At 44.4% G+C, this 23,112-nt stretch overlaps 1 protein-coding gene across 1 annotated transcript in view; it reads right to left on the bottom strand.

Moving 5' to 3' along the window:
- Positions 1 to 9,055: 9,055 nt before the first annotated feature.
- LOC141059713 (protein FRA10AC1) overlaps positions 9,056 to 23,112 on the bottom strand; it is an 85,230-nt gene continuing 71,173 nt past the window's right edge. Inside the window, exons 12-14 of the mRNA XM_073555831.1 lie at positions 10,797 to 10,835; positions 9,238 to 9,319; positions 9,056 to 9,137 (exon numbers count right to left, since the gene is read on the bottom strand). Of these exons, the coding sequence (XP_073411932.1) occupies positions 9,095 to 9,137; positions 9,238 to 9,319; positions 10,797 to 10,835 (164 nt within the window). The 3' untranslated portion in view covers positions 9,056 to 9,094. The remainder of the gene's footprint in view (positions 9,138 to 9,237; positions 9,320 to 10,796; positions 10,836 to 23,112) is intronic.

Genomic DNA, 23,112 nt, shown 5'->3' with positions numbered 1-23,112 from the left:
AACGCTTGCTGAATCACTTCAGGAGACCAACTAAAAACATTGGTTACTCGCCTCAAGCAGTTCCAGGCGGTGACGTGACACCTTGACACATGTCCACTGCAGCCAATGATCGGCCGCTGTTTGGATGTAGCTTATCTATACTCTGTCATGGTGGTCGTCTGCTCAGAAGACAAAGCAAAGACCGCCAGCCAAAGTGCTGCAGGCTCGTGACAATGTCACGTCACCCTCCGGGAACATCGCTGGAATGGTGCCGCTGTGGGGGGTGACTATCCATTGTTTTTATTTAATTGGAGTCTAACACTGATGAAGCTGGGGCAGTCCAGTAGTGGGCAGTCGAATGCAAATGAGGCGACAAGTGCTTACTGGACATTCAAAAGCCTTCAGCACTCAACCCCTGTCCACTCCTTGCCCTATGTGTTGGAAGATGGCGCCAGCGTTGAGCAACGCCATCCTGTGCAGGACTGAAATCTTGCAACAGTATCATCAATCAAAAGAAGAGTGCAGGGTTTAGTGGTGAATTTAAATAAAAAAAAATAAGACCCCAGCAATGGGAAGTCGGTCTGCTACTGGATCTCTCGTCAAACATCTCCAGGTGTATTAGTGACCTGTATGAAAGTTTTATAAAGAGTTACATCAAATTTCTTCATATAGTGAAATGGTAGGCTCCCACAGCAATAGGGGTTCTTATTTCCTGTGGATAACACAACTGTCTTAGCTGAAGCATTGTATATATGGCCGAATAAAGTTTCCATAATTTTCGCTATTTGGAGTGTTGCGGTTTTTTTTGCCTTTTTTTATCTGTCTGTTTCTCCTATCTCTTTAATTCTCATATTTCTCTGTCATATTCACATATATCTCCCTCAAATTTCTTGCTCTCAAATCCACTTCTCCCGGTCTAACATTCACTGCTATCTTTTGCTGTCTATTATCCAACTCTTAGATATCTCAGTTATCTTCAGAATATATGAAATTCTCATCTCTTTTACCTATCTCTCATATCTAATTCAGCCGTCTCATTCTTTTGTTTTCGCATAGTCATTTCTTTAATCGCTCTCTCTCATATCTATTCAAATATTTATCTCATCTCTACATTTTATATGTAACTCTCATATCCATAGCATTGTCTTGAAAATCACCTCTTGCATATAAATATGTCTTTAACCTCTCTCTCAAATTTTACCCTTCTCATCTTATATGCATAGCTCTCTTTTGCTCACTCCCTCTTTTTAATTAATATAGCTCTCCATATCTTATATCTACCTCTATCTTCTATTTCATGTCTCAATCCCCTTGCATTTCATATCAATCGCTTACGCTGTGCCTCCTGTCCATCTCTCGCTCTCAGTGCCTCGTGTTCATCCCTCACTCTGCGCCTCATGTCCATCTGTTGCTCTCCATTCCTGCTGTCCATCTTGCTCTCAGTGCCTCATGTTCATCCCTCACTCTGCACCTCATGTCCATCTTTTTTTTTTTTACATTTTTTTAAGTCAACTTTACTTAGTCTCACATTTTTTGCTAGTTTGATAATGTGGTCCTGATTTTCCTTATCTAGACGTTTTTAACCCAATTTATTTTTTGCGACTTTTCAACATAACACGTTGCAAAACATTATGAGCCATTGTACTCCAGCTCCCTCCTGCAGGACAAAATCTAATTTTACTTTTGCAAAGTTAAAAACTAACATTGAACATTTTAAAGGATCATGTGGTTTTTTGGTCTAAAAAGGCGCAAAAAAAGGGTAACAAAAAAAACCCCAAAAAAACCTCGTGCGCTATTATGAAAAAGCTAGATCAAAAAACGGCAACAAATGTCACAAGACAAAAAATAAAATTCACCTAAAAATAACACACAAGGGATGAATTGGGAACAATGGGTCATATATCATATCCATTTTTCGCTCTCTTACAGCTATCTCCCTCTCATATCTCTTCTCTCTCATATCTAATATCTATCTATCTGTATACACACACAAACACAAGGACTATTCGTGTGCTAGTCAGTACAAGCCGACAGACAACATTCCTCTTAACATTTACGACATGGAGTACATGAAATCTCGGAATCCATCTGGTATCCCTTCCTATAAATATTTACAATACACTGCAACTTATTTTAAGGGAATGCAATAAATGTTATTTCCATGTCTCAGCTTTGCACCTGAAGAACCCAGGCAGTGCAAGAGGAAGACAAGTTACATAAACATAAGCTGCTTGTTGTATATTGGATTTGGCTTTTAACAGGGCTTTCAAGATGCAAAAGAATTAACCTCAAATTCTCCTTAGAGATGGACGTTCCTTAACTGAGAATCGCACCATCCTGAACCGACTCCCATCTGGTGGATCTTATATTTGCATTACCACTAAGGAATAAGGCCCCAATACATTTTATTTTTAAGTTTTTGTGGTAGCTTGCCCTATATAAAAAGTTTAATATACACATACAGTCCTGTGCAAAAGTTATAAGCAGGTGTGGAAACAGTGTAATGTAAAATTGTTTAAAAAACCCCAGAAGTTTTAATAGTTCATCGTTATTAATTATTAAAATGTAATGTAAAAGAGCAAAAGAGAAATCTACGTCAAATTAAATTTGGTGTGATCGCCTTTGCCTTCAACTCTGCTTAAATTTCTCTCGTTTTACTGTACACAGTTTTTGATGGAACTCAGAAGGGAGGTTGTTCCAAACATCTTGGAGAACTAATCACATTTTCTGTGGATGTAGGCTTAAGAAAATCAGAGTCAATGATGTTGAGAAAAGGGCTCCATGGGGCCAGATCATCACTTACAAGACTCTTTTTTTCTTCTTTCCACTAAAAAAGTTTTTATAAAAGCATTCCCAAGGTTTTTTTTTTTAATTCCTAAACGTCTAAATACAGATGTTGGATAATTTAAGCACAATAAAATACAGATCGCCGTCTTCCCCGATTTCCAGCGCCGCTCCGGTCTCCTTCTCAGTCATGAGACTGAAATACTAACAAGGGTTTTGTGGGTGAAATGGAAATCGTTTTTTTCAATGTAAATCTATGGATCCTTGTTCTGATGCTGCATAGGCTTCCATTGGGATAGTGACAAATCCGTGTGATCCACGTCTCAGAATTTCAGTCACGTGAGTCAGATGATGACGGGAAAGGCGCTGGAAATCAGGGAAGACAGTGATCTGTATTCAGACAGGTTTAGCAAATCTAAAATGGGAATACTTCTTTAATAACATTAGCTAAATGTTTGGGGCCGTTGTCCTGCTGCAAAATTATTTTAAGTCAATCAGATGACTCCCTGATGATATTGTATGATGGATAATTGTCTGTATTTCTCAGCATTGAGGACATCATTAACCCTGACCAAATTCCTAAATCCATTTGCTGAAATGTAGCCGTAAACTTCTAAGTACCCTCCACCATGCTTCACTGTTACCTGCAGACGCTCTCCAGTCCTTGGACGAACATATGGGCACTGGGCAGCCCCCTATATGGTGTTACTAAGAGGTTGTGAGCCAGAAGCCCTGCATTCCCTGTGTGAACACTGCCACATGCGGATTATTTTTTCTGCACTGGTGTACCATACGGCCAATCCCTGATTGTAGGCTGGCTGTTTCATTTGGTATTTATGCACCTGTGCAGCTGCCATTTTACTTGGGTCCGCTGCACCCTGGATTTGTGCAGATGCATTTGGGCCTGTCTGGTTTGTAAACGAACATATGTTATAGACAAATATTTCACATTTTGACTCATCAGTCCAGAGCACCTGCTGCCATTTTTACTGCACCCTAGTTCCTATTTTTTCATCCATGGTTGAGTTACTTGTCTTTGTTTTCACGTCAAAGGTATGGGTTTTGGTTGCAATACTTCCATAAAGACTATTTCTGATCAGGCTTCTCCAGACAGTAGATTGGTGAATCTGAGCCCCAATGGTTGATCCCAGTTCTGAGCTGATGGCACTGCTGGATATATTCTGATTTCAAAGGGAATCATGATGTGTCTTCCATCCGCAGCACTAAGTTTCCTTGGCTGGAAACTGGTCCTAATCGTTGTACATTTCTTGGTGCTTCTTCAAAAGAACTAGAATACCACATCTTGAAACCCAAGTCTACTTTGAAATCTTTGCCTGGGACAGAACCTTGCTAATGTAGTATAACTACCTTGTGTCTTGCTGTTGTGCTCAGTATTGCCATACTGTATGATCTGCGACATGAAACGGTCATCCACAACCTCATCTTGATTGCAGATTTTGTCTGTTCCTCACCTAGTTTTAAGCCTTTTACACAGCTTGTTTCATCTAATGACTGTTCTTCAACCTACATATGAAAATGATCATTATCATCTGTTTGTTATATTTAGTTATTCATACACCTTACTATTATCTTATAAAATACCTGCGCATGTGTACCTAAAATAAATTGATGATGTTTTGAAGGCAAAATGCAGCCACACCAAATAATCATTTGATTTCGATTTCTCTTTTGCTCATTGACTTTGAACTATTTAAGACTATTAACACTTCTACTTTTGAAAACATTTTTACTTTACAGTATATTATCTAAAACCTTTCTGATTTTGCCTACTTATGCTTTGGAGTCAAACATGGTATGGTAGGACCTGTAGCACCACCGCTAAAGAATGAAAGACTGCGTTGGTCCTAATTATTATTATGCATTTATATAGCGCCATTTATTCCATGGCGCTTTACATGTCAAAAGTGGAATTCTAGACAAGTGTAATATATACGAGAATAATAAACAAGTGTAAGACAAGGGCCGCACAAGCACATAAGGAGAGGGGACCCTGCCCGCGAGGGCTCACAGTCTACAGGGATGGGTGACGATACAGTAGGAGGGGGTAGAGCAGGTCGTGCGGTGGTTCAGTAGACCGAGGATCATTGCAGGCTGTAGGCTTGTCGGAACAGGTGGGTCTTCAGGTTCTTCTTGAAGGTTTCCGTTGATGGGTGAGAGTCTGATGTTTTGCGGCAGAGAGTTCCAGAGTATGGGGGAAGCATGGGAGAAGTCTTGTATGCGGTTGTGGGAAGAAGAGATAAGGGGGGAGTAGAGAAGGAGATCTTGAGATGATCGAAGGTTGCGTGCGGGTAGGTACCTAGAGACCATGTCACAGATGTATGGAGGAGACAGGTTGTGGATGGCTTTGTATGTCATGAATTGGATCCTCTGGGCGATAGGAAGCCAGTGAAGGGCCTAGCATAGGGGGGAGGCTGGGGAGTAGCGGGGAGACAGGTGGATTAGTCGGGCAGCAGAGTGTAGGATGGACTGGAGCGGTGCCAGAGTGCTAGAGGGGAGGCCAGAGAGTAGGAGGTTGCAGTAGTCGAGGCGGGAGACAAGAGCGTGCACTAGTGTTTTTGTCGTTACGTGGTTGAGGAATGAGCAGATCCGGGAAATATTTTTGAGTTTGAGGCGGCAGGAGGAGGCGAGGGCTTGGATATGTGGTTTGAAAGAGAGCGCAGAGTCGAGGATCACCCCAAGGCACCGAGCGTGCGGGACTGGGGAAAGAGAGCAGCCGTTGACATTGATGCATAGGTCTGGTGGAGGGGTAGAGTGAGATGGGGGAAAGATGATAAATTCTGTTTTGTCCATGTTCAGTTTGAGAAAGCGAGCAGAGAAGAAGGCTGAGATAGCAGACAGACATTGTGGGATTTCAGTCAGTAAGGAGGCGAGGTCGGGTCCAGATAGGTAGATCTGCGTGTCATCGGCATAGAGGTGATACTGCAAACCGTGGGATTCTATGAGCTGTCCCAAGCCGAAGGTATAGATGGAGAATAGTTGGGGTCCTAGGACAGAGCCTTGGGGAACACCGACAGACAGGGGGCGAGGTGAGGAGGGGGTGAGAGGGAGACAGTGAATGTTCGGTCCGTTAGGTATGATGAGATCCAGGATAGGGCCAAGTCTGTGATGCCAAGAGATGAGAGAATCTGTAGCAGGAGGGAATGGTCTACGGTGTCGAAGGCAGAGGACAGGTCCAGGAGAAGGAGGACAGAGTAGTGTCGCTTGCTCTTGGCGGTTAGTAAGTCGTTAGTGACTTTAGTTAGGGCAGTTTCAGTTGAGTGATGCGGTCGGAAGCCAGATTGTAACCGGTCAAAGAGGGAACAGGAGAGGTGGGAGGACAGTTCAAGATATACATGCTGTTCCAGTAGTTTTGAGGCATAAGGGAGAAGAGATATTGGGCGATAGTTAGACACAGAGGATGGGTCAAGGGAGGGCTTTTTGAGGATGGGTGTGATTGAGGCATGTTTGAAGGATGAGGGAAAGACACCATTTGTAAGTGAAAGGTTGAAAAGGTGTGTTAGAGATGGGATGAGGACTGTGGCCAAGTTAGGGATGAGGTGGGACGAGGGCACAAGTGGTGAGGTGTGATCTTGACAGAAGGTTGGAGAGCTGATCTTCTGTCATGGTGGAGAAGCTGGCTTTTGCAGAACAGGGCTGAGCGGCTAAGAGGGGCATTGGGGGCTGCGGGCCAAAGTTTTGTCTGATCGTGTCGATCTTCTGCTTAAAGGAGGCAAAGTCTTCAGCAGAGATGAGAGGAGGGGGAGGAGGTGCTGTGGGACGGAGTAGAGAATTGAAAGTGTTGGAAGAGCTGTATAGGGTTATGAGACAGGGAGGATATGAGAGATGCGAAGTTTGTTTTGCGGCAGAGAGCGTGGACTTAAAGCTGGCAAGTGACTGCTTGTATGCATTGAAGTGCTCAGTTGAATGGGTTCTCTTCCATCTCCGCTCAGCGGCCCTGGAAGCCCATCGCAGTTCTTTGGTCAGGCTGGACAGCCAGGGCTGCCTGTTGATTGTTCGAGTTTTGCTCTGCATGAGGGGGGCGGCCGAATCAAGTGTTGCTGTTATTGTGGTGTTATAAAAAGTGGCAGCAGCATCTGTTTCATGAAGGGAAGCTATGTCTGTAAGAGGGAGAAGGGATTCAGAGAGTGATTGTAAATTGAGGTGTTTGAGATTCCTGCGAGGGTGAACGAGATTATGGAGCGGGGGTTGCGCAGTAGGAGAGGAGAGGGAAGAGAATGTCAGTAGGTTGTGGTCAGACAGGGGGAGGGGTGAGTTATTGAGATTAGTGAGGGAACAGAGACGGGTGAAGATAAGGTCCAGCGTGTGACCATCTTTGTGAGTGGCTGCAGAGGACCATAGAGTGAGGCCGAGGGAAGCCGTGAGCGATAGAAGTTTAGAGGCAGTCGGGGTGGAAGTGTCAAAAGGGATGTTGAAGTCGCCCATGATGATGGTGGGGATGTCAGCAGAAAGGAGATGGAGTAGCCAGGTGTTGAAGTGGACGAGAAAGGTGGAGATGGCAAGTTCTGGGGGGCGGTAGATGACAGCCAGTTGGAGGGGGAATGGATGCGGACGGAGTGCACCTCGAACGAGGGAAGAGTAGCGGAGGGTGGCAGAGGAATTGGGGTAAAGGAGCAAGCCAACTCCTCCACCACGTTTATTGCTGGGGCGAGGGGTGTGGGAGAGATGGAGTCCACCATAGGAGTCTGCCAGGTTTCAGTGATGGCGAGGAAGGAGAGTTTGTTGGTGATAAAGAGGTCATGGATAAATGACAGCTTGTTGCACAGCGTGCGTTCCATAGGGCTCCAGGTAAGGGGGTTGGGGGAGTGGGGGCTGGATGAATAGGTATGAGGTTGTCATGGTTGCGAAGACGTATAGAGGATCGTGGCAGGGTGGCAGAAGTGAGTGTAGGGATGTGTTAAGGGGGGCCAGGATTTGGGGATATGTCGCCAGCAATGAGGAGTAGTAGACAGAGCATTAGAAGGTGGGAGGAGGATAGGACATGATGTGGCCGTGCATGTCTGGAGAAAAAGGATTGTATGGGGAGGAACAGTTGTGAGGAGAAGGTTGGTTGGCTGGGAAGAATGGAGGGGGAGATGAATAGTTCCTTACTAGGAGGGGGGATTGCAGGAGTTAGGGAGAAATAGAGTAGTATGGGGGTGATAGTAAAATGAAGGCGAAACATTGTTGTGGTGTTATAGTCCGTTACCTTGCAATCAATTCCAGTCTAATTCAACAGTACTTAGAAATAGTACTTTGAAATCGATGGAGCCGACTACGTCTGGAGCAGACCCATGGTGCTGAATATATGTGCAGCTAAACACAATCAGGTGTGAGTGAGAGTGGGGTGTGACTGCCCAGGCCAAATGCACAGAGTTAAGCAAAGGTCATAAAAGGGGGAAGGGGTTATACAGACCATTTAGATTTGTGGTAAAGATAACAAGATGGGATAAAATTATGGATACTAGAAGATGGGTAAGCTATGCATACCATATAAAATACAATGCAGTTCATATGTGGCATTCGGGAGCATGGGAAAGTGGAGGAAATTCAGCAATGCATACCATATAAAATACAATGCAGTTCATATGTGGCATTCGGGAGCATGGACTGCTTCTTTAGTGGTCAATGAAAGGGCATTCCCATTTGGAGAATATATCTCATTAGTCTGTTTAGCATAAATTCCTAATAGGTGGGCATCTGCAAATTGGACCCTGATCTATTGACCCATTTGGCAATCTTGCCAACTACAATGGCTTCAGTAGAGAGACGGGTTTGTTTTGTGTCTATCTCTACTGAATAGTTTGGGAGTTACTGAATGTTAGTGTCCAGTCTGCACACCTACTGTATCATGTGCAGATATGCCATATATCCCCGTCACACGAGGATACTCTCTTTAAGGCTACATCCACGTAGGTACTTTTTTTTTTTTTTTTTTAACTGTTCAAAGCCTCGACGGTGTGGAAGCCAAGTATCTGGTATCAAGGAGGAGAGACTCTAGCTGTTGAGTCTGTAAGGGGAAACTCCGTAGCAGGAGGCTTACTACAACCACATTGATAGCCACCATTAGACCACTTACCCACATTCAAGGATTGGCTGCAAATCTCCTGCCTGAACTTGATAGGCTCATATAATCATATGAGGCTGTCCAGTTTGAGTCAAGAAACCCAAGTTCAGTTCATGTATTGCGGTCAGTACTTGCACCGAGAAACACGGATGTATGAAACCGGTCTAAGGGAAATTAAGTTGTATCCCACCTATATGCAGGTTTAGATCTCAATAGATATTACAGTAATTAAAATAACAGGATTTTATTGAAACCATTGGCCATAATTTACAGAAACATATCCTGAAAGTATTCATCAAACTCTTCTTCCCTGCAATAAAATAGAGAATAGATAAAAAGACTGTACAGATTTCATCCTAGTAAAAATAATTCATACACATTTATAGGAACTAATGAAATATCAGCGTCACCTGGTTTTCTCATCTGTCTCTTTCTGGGGACCTTTCCAGATCTCATTGGAAGCTTCATCATCATCGTCTTCATTATTGTCATCTGCGTATAAATTTAGTGATAAAAGAGGATTCACCACAACCTCGGTTACATTATAAGCTATTTCAGGCATTGAAGTGAATCCTTTAATTTTTTTTTTTTTGTGGTGACCTACAAGTCAACTGTGAATTCAGTTCATGCGAGTCTTTCTAACATGTGTAGAAGTGAAACAAAGGTTCATAGAGTAAACAAATGAAGTTCCTTCTATACATTGCATCCATGATAATAAAATGGTTAAACATTAGTTTTATGTATAAAGAACCGTTTAGGGGGTGATGATGCCCTTTATTATGATACTAGATGGAATCCTAGTAAAAACCTGTATTTTGGGAAAGTGAAGGCTGCAGTAGACAATACTGTATAAAACGATGCCTCAAGTTGTGCAGAAGACCAAACCCATGAAGACACCTTGAGGATTGTTTTCTTCACTGGACTACTAGAGGAAGATAAAGTATGGATTCGTCTTTGTAAAATAATGGATGTCAGAGTCTAGGAAATGGGATACAATAGAAGGGGTAAAGTAGAAACATTTGCTAAAAGAAGGAGACTGAGAAAATGTTGGCCTGTCCTATATATATATATATATATATATATAGCGACAGTCCAAAACTCAGATATTCTGTGTTTGATGCAACTCATAATCGCATCTCTAAGAGGCTGATTCATCACGTTCCTTAAGATGCGCCAATCATTAATGATTTTGATGCATCGTCCCAGCTGTCCGGGCAACAGAATCTGAACTCTTATGAGCAGGAGTACATTTTTTTTCTAAAATTTGCATCAATTTACACTAATTTACAATATCATGCATCTCTTAGGCTTTAGTTGGCCCAAAGTCCACTTGCTAAGCCCAACTACATGTGCAACTACATGTTGTGTAAAATTAGCAATTCTTACAGAACAGAAAACTGATAAAGAAAGGTGTTGGATGTTTGGGTCAGACTTATTCCATAATGAATGCCTTCGAGAGATGGCTCTGATCTATAGCCATAAAAATGCCTACGTCAGTCATTGACTTCCATTATAAAAAAAAAAAAAAATAAAGTCTACTGCATTGTATATCATATTTTTTACACTTTCATATACAATGGAAAACGTATGCTGATGCATGTTGGCCAAAAGTTTGCAAAAAACAAACACTTTTCTGGCATATCTTGGGTACATGGCAGACTAAAAGACTATGTACACTCCAGCTTCACACTGGGAAAAACTGCCGCTGTAGACTTATGATAGATACAAAAAATGAAACTGGTACAGAGCCGTATCCGTACACAGTGGTTGTGGCAGAATGGTTTCATCATCATCATCATGGGCGGCTTGCAAGTTCTTGAATCACAAGGACAATCTAACACTTACTGCCTATAGAAAAGTAACTAAAAAATGAGCTGCCGCCTAAAAGTATACTACAAAAAAAAAAAACAAACGAAAAAATCCAGATTTGTATAATGAGGAGCCATAAATGTTTTTTTTTTGTATTTACCCGATTCACTGGACTCTTCACATCTGGTTGAGGATTTGGCTGAAAGAGAAAATTACAAAAATAAAATGTCGTAAAATTACTAAAATTGCCAGAATATCTGGAAAAACCTTCTACTCGGCAGTTGAGTTCTCTCTAAATGGATGAAATGCGTCAACTTGCATTGGATTGTTTAAACTCAAGGGACAAAAAACGTTTTTGTTTTTTTTTTACAAAATAGACCATAAATTCTTATCAATACATTAATAATTCTCCATTTTTGGAAATTAAATCTTTCAGTCTAGGTATCATCCTAGATACATTCACATGTGACATCCAGACACCTTCACAATCATAATACTGCAGGACCTGCATGTAAAGGTGGGCACATGACTGTCAGCCCAACAATATTCATTCAGAGCCCAGCTCCAAAATCATACTCGGCTGGGTTGAGCATACATGTGCTCTTAACTGGGAGAATAGACCACTGCCAGAGACCTCTGGTGGTGGTCTATAAGTGGTAGCTTATTTCCTTTGAGCACAAATTATAGGGTATGTTGAAAATGAAGTCAGCACACCATCATGTCCTTTAGATGGTCAGCTGGTCCAGCAGAAACAGTGGCTTCTGCTGATGTTCTTAACACCATCCCTCCGTTCTTAAGGGAGAGGATTTTTAAGAAGAGGTAAATTGCACCGTTGCTTATTTTTAGAAACTCTTTGCAATTTTACCTATTTATGATGTGGAGAAAACCCTTTTAAGTTTCGCAGTCCGTGTGAGGCGTCTGTTTTTTTGTGCCAATCCCCTCCCCGAGACATGATTGCAGGGTGCCAACGGGTTGCCTTTGCAATGACAGGCCTACTGAAGGCCTCAAAAATTTGCCATAATGGTACTCCTGTGAAACCCAGCCACCTTCTAGGCTCCATAAGACACTATGCAGACTAAAAAATAAAGTGAAAATTAATTAAAAAATGCTTTATTCATTCCTCCTTTACGTCAATACAGAAAAATTAAGCATATTTGCTACCGCTGCTTCTGTAAAAGTTTGATCAATAAGACATTTTTTTAAACTATAGGGTAAATGGTGAGAAAACAAAAAGCAAACAGCACAAATATCCTGAACTAAAAAGTAAAAAATAAACTGCAAATAATGTATAAAGGTAATAATAATAATAAGGGTATTTAGTAAACATAATTTAAATTATTACCCTTATTATTATTACTTACATTGTGCATACACATTAATTTACTTTCTCAGTTCAGACTCCAGTTTTTTATTCATTTCATTGTGCATTCAGTGCATATAGGGGTGTGACCGCCCTCTTTCTGAGCTAGGAAAGCCATCCTGTCTGGCCTTAGCTTATACTAGTGGGTCAGTCCCTCGATCCTTGTTCACATTCACATCACTTGGCAAGTGAAAAAGTTTTAAATACTAGAGTTAGGACTGTCCCACAAGGGTTGCCGTGACGTGGCGGGATGGCTTGTACATTATTTTGATCAAAATTATGTTTACTAAATACCCTTATTATTATTATTACCTTTATGCATTATTTGCAGTTTATTATTTACTTTTTATTTCAGGATATTTGTGCTGTTTGCTTTTTGTTTTCTCTGGTTATTGGTCATGTGTTAATATGCACTCACATTGTTCATACACATTAATTTACTTTCTCAGTTCAGACTCCAGTTTTTTATAGGGTAAAAGGTGTAACAAAAAAAGTGAAAATGAAAGTGCCAGAATTGCTTTTTTTCGTCACCGTAACTCTCCAAAAAATGAAATAAAAATGATCAAAACCTTGTACCGTATTTACCCCAAAGTATTATCAATAAAAATGTGAGGTTTACAAAGGTAAAAAGAAAAAAAAAAGGAAAGAATACAAGCTTTCACACAGTCCCAGCAAACAGTTGTGGGTCTGGAAATGACCGACGCAAACCAGAGTTTGATTTCGTTTACAAAATTCAGAATTTTGAGTTTGGAATTTTTTCCTGTAGTTTAATATATTATATGGTAAAGGGATTGGTGTCATTCAACAGTGCAAAAAACCAACCCTCATACAACGATGGAGATGGAAACGTAAAAAAGTCATGGTTCCTGGAATAGGAGGGAAAACAAAAGCACAAAAGTGGAACTTGTATGCGTCAAAAAGCCATTAATGTCTCCTGCTACCGCAGATCTGAACCTATTGAGCAGCTTATTGTGTTCCTGTGATGCAGCAGTGACAATACACAATATTACCCCACAAAAATGAAAATATTACATTTACTAATAACAACGCAGTGTGTGACAGGCAGCGACTATTGAAGTGATGAATAACAGGAGGAGGGTCGGGCGGGGGGGGGGGGGGGTCAGGGGTGTGCTCCATGGCTGCGGCCCCTCACTGATGAAGACAATTCCCTCCAGGCCATGAGCGGATTTATCTCCTGACACAGCAGGACAGATAGGCGTTTGTCCTGGCGGCATGTGTAGAAGTAAACACAGAGCGCGCCATCAATCCAGAGCAAAACTAACAATCATGCCAAAGAGTCAGCACTCTAAATACAAAGGAACATTACATCTTATGTATCCTGGAAGCAAGAAATGAAAATCAATGTATACAGCGCATTATGTCAGTAACACTCTAAAGTGGACAATTCTGACTGTGACAGGTCAGATTACACCCAGCAATGAAGGCGATACATATCCAGGCCCAGAGGGAGCAGAGCACACCACCGGCGTCACACCTGCCATCTAGAACCTGGCACACACTGGTCATAAGTAGGGCAGCAAAAGGGCGATTGATTAGGTGACAATGCAGAACTACATAAATTTGGGTGACAATATGAGACCACATGGTAACAGCCAAAGAGATTTGAGTACTTCATCACTGAAGCGCTGCGGGAGCATCATTACTGAGGCGCTACAGCAGTATCATTACTGAGGTGCTACAGCAGTATCATTACTGAGGAGCTAGGTGAGCATCATTACTGAGGAGCTACAGCAGTATAATTACTGAGGAGCTACAGCAGTATCATTACTGAGGAGCTAGGCGAGCATCATTACTGAGGAGCTACAGCAGTATAATTACTGAGGAGCTACAGCAGTATCATTACTGAGGAGCTAGGCGAGCATCATTACTGAGGAGCTACAGCAGTATAATTACTGAGGAGCTACAGCAGTATCATTACTGAGGAGCTAGGCGAGCATCATTACTGAGGAGCTACAGCGGTATCATTACTGAGGTGCTATGGGAGCATCATTACTGAGGAGCTACAGCAGTTATTACTGAGGCGTTACGGGAGCATCATTACTGAGGAGCTACAGCAGTATCATTACTGAGGAGCTACAGCAGTATCATTACTGAGGAGCTAGGCGAGCATCATTACTGAGGAGCTACAGTAGTATAATTACTGAGGAGCTAGGCGAGCATCATTACTGAGGAGCTACAGCAGTATCATTACTGAGGAGCTAGGCGAGCATCATTACTGAGGAGGTAGGCGAGCATCATTACTGAGGAGCTAGGCGAGCATCATTACTGAGGAGCTACAGCGGTATCATTACTGAGGCGCTACGGGAGCATCATTACTGAGGAGTTACAGCGGTATCATTACTGAGGAGCTACAGCAGTATCATTACTGAGGAGCTACAGCAGTATCATTACTGAGGCACTACAGCAGTATCATTACTGAGGCGCTACAGCAGTATCATTACTGAGGCGCTAGGCGAGCATCATTACTGAGGAGCTACAGCAGTATCATTACTGAGGAGCTACAGCAGTATCATTACTGAGGAGCGAGGCGAGCATCATTACTGAGGAGCTACAGCAGTATAATTACTGAGGAGCTAGGCGAGCATCATTACTGAGGAGCTACAGTAGTATCATTACTGAGGAGCTACAGCAGTATCATTACTGAGGAGCGAGGCGAGCATCATTACTGAGGAGCTACAGCAGTATAATTACTGAGGAGCGAGGCGAGCATCATTACTGAGGAGCTACAGCAGTATCATTACTGAGGAACTAAGCGAGCATCATTACTGAGGAGCTACAGCAGTATCATTACTGATGAGCTAGGCGAGCATCAATACTGAGGAGCTACAGCAGTATCATTACTGAGGAGCTACAGCAGTATCATTACTGAGGAGCTAGGCGAGCATCATTACTGAGGAGCTAGGCGAGCATCATTACTGAGGAGCTAGGCGAGCATGCTAGGCGAGCATCATTACTGAGGAGCTACAGCAGTATCATTACTGAGGAGCTACAGCAGTATCATTACTGAGGAGCTAGGCGAGCATCATTACTGAGGAGCTACAGCAATATCATTACTGAGGAGCTACAGCAGTATCATTACTGAGGAGCTACAGCAGTATCATTACTGAGGAGCTAGGCGAGCATCATTACTGAGGAGCTACTGCAGTATCATTACTGAGGAGCTAGGCGAGCATCATTACTGAGGAGCTACAGCAGTATCATTACTGAGGAGCTACAGCAGTATCATTACTGAGGAGCGAGGCGAGCATCATTACTGAGGAGCTACAGCAGTATAATTACTGAGGAGCTAGGCGAGCATCATTACTGAGGAACTACAGCAGTATCATTACTGAGGAGCTAGGCGAGCATCATTACTGAGGAGCTACAGCAGTATCATTACTGAGGAACTAGGCGAGCATCATTACTGAGGAGCTACAGCAGTATCATTACTGAGGAGCTACAGCAGTATCATTACTGAGGAGCTACAGCAGTATTATTACTGAGGAGCTACAACAGTATCATTACTGAGGAGCTACAGCAGTATCATTACTGAGGCGCTACAGCAGTATCATTACTGAGGCGCTACAGAAGTATCATTACTGAGGAGCTAGGCGAGCATCATTACAGAGGAGCTACAGCAGTATCATTACTGAGGAGCTACAGCAGTATCATTACTGAGGCGCTACAGCAGTATCATTACTGAGGAGCTAGGCGAGCATCATTACTGAGGCGCTACGGGAGCATCATTACTGAGGCGCTACGGGAGCATCATTACTGAGGCGCTACGGGAGCATCATTACTGAGGCGCTACGGGAGCATCATTACTGAGGCGCTACGGGAGCATTATTACTGAGGCGCTACGGGAGCATCATTACTGAGGCGCTACGGGAGCATCATTACTGAGGCGCTACGGGAGCATCATTACTGAGGAGCTATGGGAATATCATCACATAGATTTGCTGTTGGGTGGCAAAGCACAGAGACTGGAGGCTTAGAGTACACTTAGGGCTGTAAAACAGAAAAGTTCAGCTTACTGACTGCACGAATCACACGGTGTGTGTGTGTAATGAGAGGAAAAATGAAGAAATATCCAGCTCCCACAATCCAAACAACACAACTGATGGCTTTATGGAATAATCCACAAAAAATATGAACAAGAAACAGAGCGTGGATAAGCTGTGCATTTCAGATCAATTGTGATCCTTCACTGCATCACGCCATGAAGAAGGATCAGAATTGATCTGAAACACGTCGTTTATCTACACGAAGGGCTGTGGTGCAGAATTTCATCTATTTGGCCTCTTAAATAGAATGAAGGGGCCCAGCAACAATTTTGTTGTTTTTAAAACAAATTAGGGTATATCGATGCATACTATACAATGGGGCTTCTGATTACATAGTGAAAAACAATTCGTCTGAAGTCACTAAACTTGAATTTACCGCATTTATTATTTCAGATCTGTCACCTCTTCTGCCTTTTTGTTCAATTCTCACAATCTTCATGAAATGAAAATTTAGCAGTTCTTATGCCTCTTTATTGTGCTGTTCCTCGGTTATTCCTCCTGGAAGTTTACAGATAAACCGACAAGTGGGAGTTACCAGCTGGGGGCGTGTCCAGTCTGATATCCAATCAGTGAAGTCTGTGCATGTCTTCCTATAGACACGCCCCATCAATTTGTCAATTTATTCATTATTTTCTAGGAGAAATAACATACTGCAGAGATATGAGAAAAGACGCCCCACAATTGTCATCTCATGGCAAATTCAGCTAAAACAGACCCGACCGGAGTGGTAACTGACCTCAGACATCATCTTTACATTACACTCTGTGTAGTCATCCTTCAACCAATACAAAATCCACCTATCACACAGAAAAAAAAAAAAAAAACTTACATAGAGTGATGGGGCAAAGTTCTGTCTGAGGACATTTATCTTTTACAGGTCAGTGAGGTTCATACACCTCTGGCTTAGAATAAAAGCAGCACAAATACTGACAAAAGTAGAACACAACGTGCCCCGATGTTTGAGCGCTGGCAACCAAACGACAAGTAGCAAATGAAATAAAAGCCACAAACAAGATCTCCAGATTTCTTTGTTTTTGCATTTTTGTTCAGGTCATCCAAGTCTTACAGTGACGAAAAAAAAAGAATGAGCTATTTCTCCTTCGTCTCATTGGGGGACACAGGTACTGTGGGTGTATGCTACTGCCATCTGGAGGTTGACACTAGGCAATACAACACAAGGTTAGCTCCTCCCCCGCCGCATACACCCTCGCCCTGATTGCGGACGGAAACCAGTTTTTTGCTTAGTGTCTTATGGAGGCGCACACACAGTCTGGATCTCTCCAGACTATTTTTTTCTAGTTTACTATGAAGATGAGACAGGGGCGACGGATCCTATTGAAAGGGTCCGATCTCCCCAAACCATCAACGGGCGAGCACGCGTTGAGTATCGTGTCCGCGTATTCTTTCCCGCACCGAGGGACATATCTGGGACTTTTCCCCAGACTTCTATTTTTTTTGTTATTTTATGAAGATGAGAGAGGGGCAACGCATCCTATTGAAAGGATCCGATTTCCCCAAACCATCAACGGGCGACCACGTGAGAGTGTCGCCTCCACGTATCCTCTCCCGCACCGCGGGACAAGTCTGGGCAGGTTCCCAGAATTTATTTTTTCTTTTCTTTATTTTTCCTAAAAAGATGAGACAGGGGCAACGGATCCTATTGAAAGAGTCCGATTTCCCCAAACCATCAACGGGCGACCACATGAGAGTGTCGCCTCCACGTATCCTCTCCCGCGACGTGGGACACGATGCCAGACTTAGCCCTGTCCACCCCTAGGTATTGAAACCATGGGCTTGCACAGAGGCACAAGACTAGTCTGTGCGGCCCCCACTTCTCCACCAACGCTAGACGGAGGTGCTGCAAGGCGGCGGACGGTCCCTCTCCTCGGCTGAAGCTGGACGGAGTTAGGGTGCCTGCACCGTCCTGGATCCCCCACCACCCCTCTCCTCCCGGGTATACCTGGTGGAGTCGTCAGAGATTGCAAATCACCGGCCGTCTGTGTGGGGCTCCTGGGCAGAGAGATGCGGACACAGCAGCGGTGTGCTAGGAGCGTGCAGCAAATCCTTCCCGGTGCTTCCTCCTGCAGGTAAGCTGGCGCCCGTCGCCACCACCTCCGCCGCCACCTCCGACCACTCCTGTTGCGGAGCCTGGCGCCTCCGGCAGCCGTGCTGCTGCGGCATTTACGGCTGCGCCGCTGCGGCGTCCTCGGTCGCATCTTGCGGGTGGATGCTGTAAAATTGAGCCCGCGGCTTTGGCCGGAGCTAGGCCGCGGCGGAAGTCCCGCCTCTATTGGGATGTCACTTCCGGCGGCCCGCCCCTTGAAGCTGGGCAGGCGCAAATTAAGTGAGGCCCCGGCTTCGGGGTGGGATAGGCCGTGGGAGGTAGGGTGGTCGGCCTGCCCCAGAGAGGTGCGCAGGAGCGGTGGCGTGGAGGACGCAGGAGCGGGTAAGGACACGCAGAGGGTGCCCTCATACCCCCCCCCCCCTCCGTTCCCTCTCTGGGAAAAAAGAGAGAAGGAGAAAAACGCCTTGCTCATGCAATATGGCCAGGGAGGGTAAAGCGTACGCTGCATGCATCTCCTGTAGAGAATCTTGGCGGCTGCTAAGCAGCCTGAGCCAGAGCCGGGATCCAAGTGGGAGACCTAAGCCCAAACGTGCCCAGGAGCCCCCCTCCGGTAGCTGAGTCCAGAGAGCCAAATCCTCCAGAAGGCTATTACTATGGCGTCGCTTACAAAGGCGATCGACTCTCTTCATGCCTGGAGAGGGGTCCTCCATCTCACGAGAACCCTCGGCCTGCAGGGGCCGCTCTCATGCCAGACAGATGCCAAAGGAACGCACCTACATGAGGTCTTTCCGGGTTGCCCGGTGCCTCGGCATCTGGGAGTTCAGCATCACGCTCTCTCTGTCACCTATGTTACCTGAATGCGGAGGTCGGGAGCAGGCAGAGTATGGATTGGGACTCAGACGCTCCGCCGGACCTGGATATCCGGGGCTGTCAGTAGCAATAGACAGCCTCATTGGAGTTGTCAAGCAAACCTTGGGGGTACAGTATGAAGTTACCCTGGCCTTGAGCCATAAAGTAGCCTTAGACAGGCCAGGCGTCCGCACGGAGTCTTTGGCACTCGCCCAGAGTTTGAAGGCATTGGGCAGCGTCACAGATAACGCCCAGAGAGGCGCTTCTCGGGTCAGGAGACTATGGAGGCAAGATATCCATTTGCCCCTGAACTCTGTAGAAAAAAAAAAAAAAAAAAAAAGGCGGAATCACCAGTGGTGGATCCACCAGTATCTCGTCTGGCCTCGAGGTCCATAAAGAATCCCTCTGATAGGCTCATTGAGAGCTTGGCTCGATTAGTGTGTTTGAAGCGTCAGCTTCAGCGCTCGCCCCCTCCTTTGCGCAACAGGGAGAGCCAAGGCCAGGATGTCATGGGCTGAGTCACTGAATAAGGCTTTGCGAGATAGAGACCTGCCTGCGGAGGTGTTAGAGGTCACAAATCAGATTCCTATGGCCAGAGACTACTTGATCAATGCCTCCTTGGATGCAGCCAATTGTGCAGCATCGGCAGCCGCTAACGCGGTAGCCATTAGGAGAGCCCCTTTTGTTAAGGGCTTGGCGAGAGGATTCTATTTCCAAGAGGTCTCTGACTTCCGTACCCTATCAAGGGCCTGTTCGGGGAAAAATTTGGATCAGCGCATTTCTGACGCGGCAGGAGGAAAGAGCAGTTTCCTTCCACAGCAGAAGACCAGGCAACCTTTTTTTTCCTAGTTTCCGACATAGTTTCGGGTCTTTCGCAACTCCGGGGGGATGGCGGCAGCCAGTTCGGCCGGTCCAAGTCGCCCCAGCCAGAACAGGGAGCGATAGGTCTCATGTAGACCCAATCCAGTGGAGGGTTCCGCGCCCGCCAGGTCGAGAGGTGCCAGGAACCCCCAGCCAAATGACTCGGGGAGCATTATGGGCGACATCAACAGGGCAGGCGGGCGCCTGCTCTTATTTCGTCATTCTGGGTCGAGTTAGCACACGACTTATGGGGGACGAAACTGGTGTCTACGGGTACGACTTACAGTTTGAGGAACCCCCAAGACGATTTTTTGTCTGCCCGACCTCCCAAGGTACAGTCCAGGGCAGGGACGTTGCGGGGGGCCTTCAGGTCACTCCAGGACTACAGGTCATTATTCCATACCAGAGATCGAGAGGGCTCAGAAGTTTTATTCCAATCTCTTCACAGTCCCCGAAAGGGACGGGACAGTCAGGACGATTTTGAACCTGAGGCTCCTGAACAAGTTCATCAGGATCACACATTTCAGGATGGAATAGCTTCGTTCGGTTATATCGGGCATGGTGCAGAGAGAATACATAGCCTAAATCGGTTTTTAGGATGCCTACCTGCATTTTTTCTTTTGCTTCTCTGCATCAAAAGGTTCTTCGGGGAGCCATCAATGGCCAACATTTTTTAGTTTGCGGCGCTGCCCTTCGGGCTAGCCACCACCCCCGGAGGGTTCACAAAACTAAGGGTAGGCGTGAGGGCCGTCTTACACTCTTGGGGCATAGTCGTCTTGCATACTTAGACGACCTCTTGGTAAAGGGTCCCTCTTTTTTTTTTGAGCATGCAAGGAGAATGTCAGCATTACGCTAAGATACGCTATTCCGCTTAGGATGGTTGGTCAACAGGGAAAGATCATCCCTTGTCCCAACCCACAGGATTTTCTTCCTAGGAATGATCTTCGATACCTCCCGAGGGTTGGTGAGTCTCCCTCAAGACAGAGCGGTACCGCTCCAGCAGGGAGTCCGGAAGCTCCAGCAGCCAGTTCCTCGCTCCATTCGTTTCGGGATGAGGATGCTGGGGAAGATGGTGGCAGACCTCAAAACTAATCAATGGGATTATATATTCAGTAGTAACACCAGAAGCACAAAACAAAGGAATAACCCCTAAAATTTAGCTTTTAATTCAATGACTAAAAACATTAGTGAAAATGACTAAAAGAAGGAGTAGTAGAGGACAAAAAATGAAGGGAGAAAAATACTGTTTTAGTTCTCTTCAATAATCACATAATGGGCCACCGGCTAAATTACCCTAGTCAGCCCTAGTTTCACCCTTCCTTACCGCGGAGGTTGGCACCCTAGTTGTAGACGATATGGCGCCCCCGCTCAACGTCGGTATCCCTAATAGCCCCTACGTCCCCCTGCATATACAAAAAGGACACAAAAAAAAAAACAAAAAAAAAAAAAAAACACACACACACTTATAATACCGAAAAAATAAAGAGACATGAATAGTCTCATAGATAATACTAAATTGCTATGAACTTATCTCGTAGTATTTCTAATAGTATAAGAACCCCAAAAAGAGTTATCTCGGAGTCAAAAAAAATGATAGGTGGGGTTAATATCCGGCAGCTTAGGGAAGGACTTATCTCGTAGTCACAAAAATGCTAATAAGCTGCAAATGGCAGACCCAATTACCAGATAGCAAAATTAACAAACGACTACAAGAAAATTCAATGAAAAAGCACATCAACTAATATATTGTCCAGAACCCCGGACACACATTGGAAAATAGTACAAACATTGCACACTAGAGGCAGTGAAAAAAAGCCTATACAGCACATGCGGCAGCCATTACCTTGCAAGTGAGGGTAAAATCACCCTAATTCACAAAAATACAATAAAAAATAATAAGGCTACCATATTCATCTTTGATTATACAGCGTGGTACACCAATATTCAAAGTAGCAATGCATACAAAATCACATAGCATAATTGCTCAGTAGATTAAATCTAAATAGATAGTACCACCGCAGGATCTGCCAAAAAATCATGTACAACATTATACTTATCAGCCACTTGACGCATATGGAAACCCGACGCGTTTCCCCCTCTTAATCCGCTGAGGGTTCATCAGGGGTCAAAAAGTGGGGTCTCATTACCCCTGGCCGAGAGAGCAATACAGTGTGCGGCTTTACTCCAAGCGCGTTCACCGCCATTGTTTAAAGATTCCGCGCCGATATAGAACGCCTACTTCCGGTTACCACAATCCAAGATGGAGGTCCAAACCGGAAGGGATCATATTGAGGACGGACATGCTGTGCAGCAGCCACCTGAATGACATAGACGCCGCGCACCTTACTAAACAGCACGGATAGAAACAGGAATTCAAAAAATGGTGCCTAAAACAAAATGACCAAATAGGGCAATACGTCCCTCTCAATAGACACACCATATCTCGCAAGCAATATGGGGCCGATCAATTCAACAGCCTCACTGTTCAGAACGCCCAAAACTTCAAGAAAATAGATAACAATAGTCCTCAAAGGCATGGAGTGGAATAATTGTATCCCTAAATAGAAGAAATAAAAAATAAAATAAAAAAATTCCAATAGTAATAATATACCGACCAAATTATCAAAAACCCTATAAAGAGCTGGCTGGGAAAATGTGAAACACACTGATTATAGATAACTACTAAAAATTTAGCTGTTCATTAAGGCCTTTTGGACTCTGTGATTCAAGCCAAAAAATCCAGCGTGTCTCACGCTGTAAGATTCTATTATCCCAGTCTCCCTGTCTGACTGCGGGCTGCACTCTCTCTATAACACGAAAATTAATATGTTTATCATCCCCTCCATGCACCATATTGACATGACGGGCTAAAGGGGTATCTCTTTTGTGTCTAATGTCCCCCAAATGTTCACCTATGCGGACACGTAATTCACGCTTTGTTTTGCCAACATAGTCAAGGGGGCAAGTACAAGTACACAGATAAACAACTCCAGTGGTTTTACAATTTGCAAAGCTTTTCATTTCATAACTCCTCTTTGTATAGGCACTACAAAAAGTATGGGATACACAGATATATTTGCAAAAACTGCAGTGTCCACACCTAAAAGTCCCTATTGCTCTATTCCGCAGCCACGTTTCCTCTCTCTTCTGAGGTTCCAAGTGGCTACCTACCACCCGATCCCTTATTGACCTACCCTTCCTAAATGTAACTGATGGACCCTGGGTGATACAGTCACGTATGTCATTATCCATTTTCAGGATAGACCAATACTTCTCC

Source organism: Dendrobates tinctorius, unplaced genomic scaffold, assembly GCF_039654945.1.
Source record: "Dendrobates tinctorius isolate UK_male_01 unplaced genomic scaffold, ASM3965494v1 ptg000230l, whole genome shotgun sequence".
Lineage (NCBI taxonomy): Eukaryota > Metazoa > Chordata > Amphibia > Anura > Dendrobatidae > Dendrobates > Dendrobates tinctorius.
Note: the sequence above shows the minus strand (reverse complement) of the source record. Positions and strands in the feature narration are given on the sequence as shown.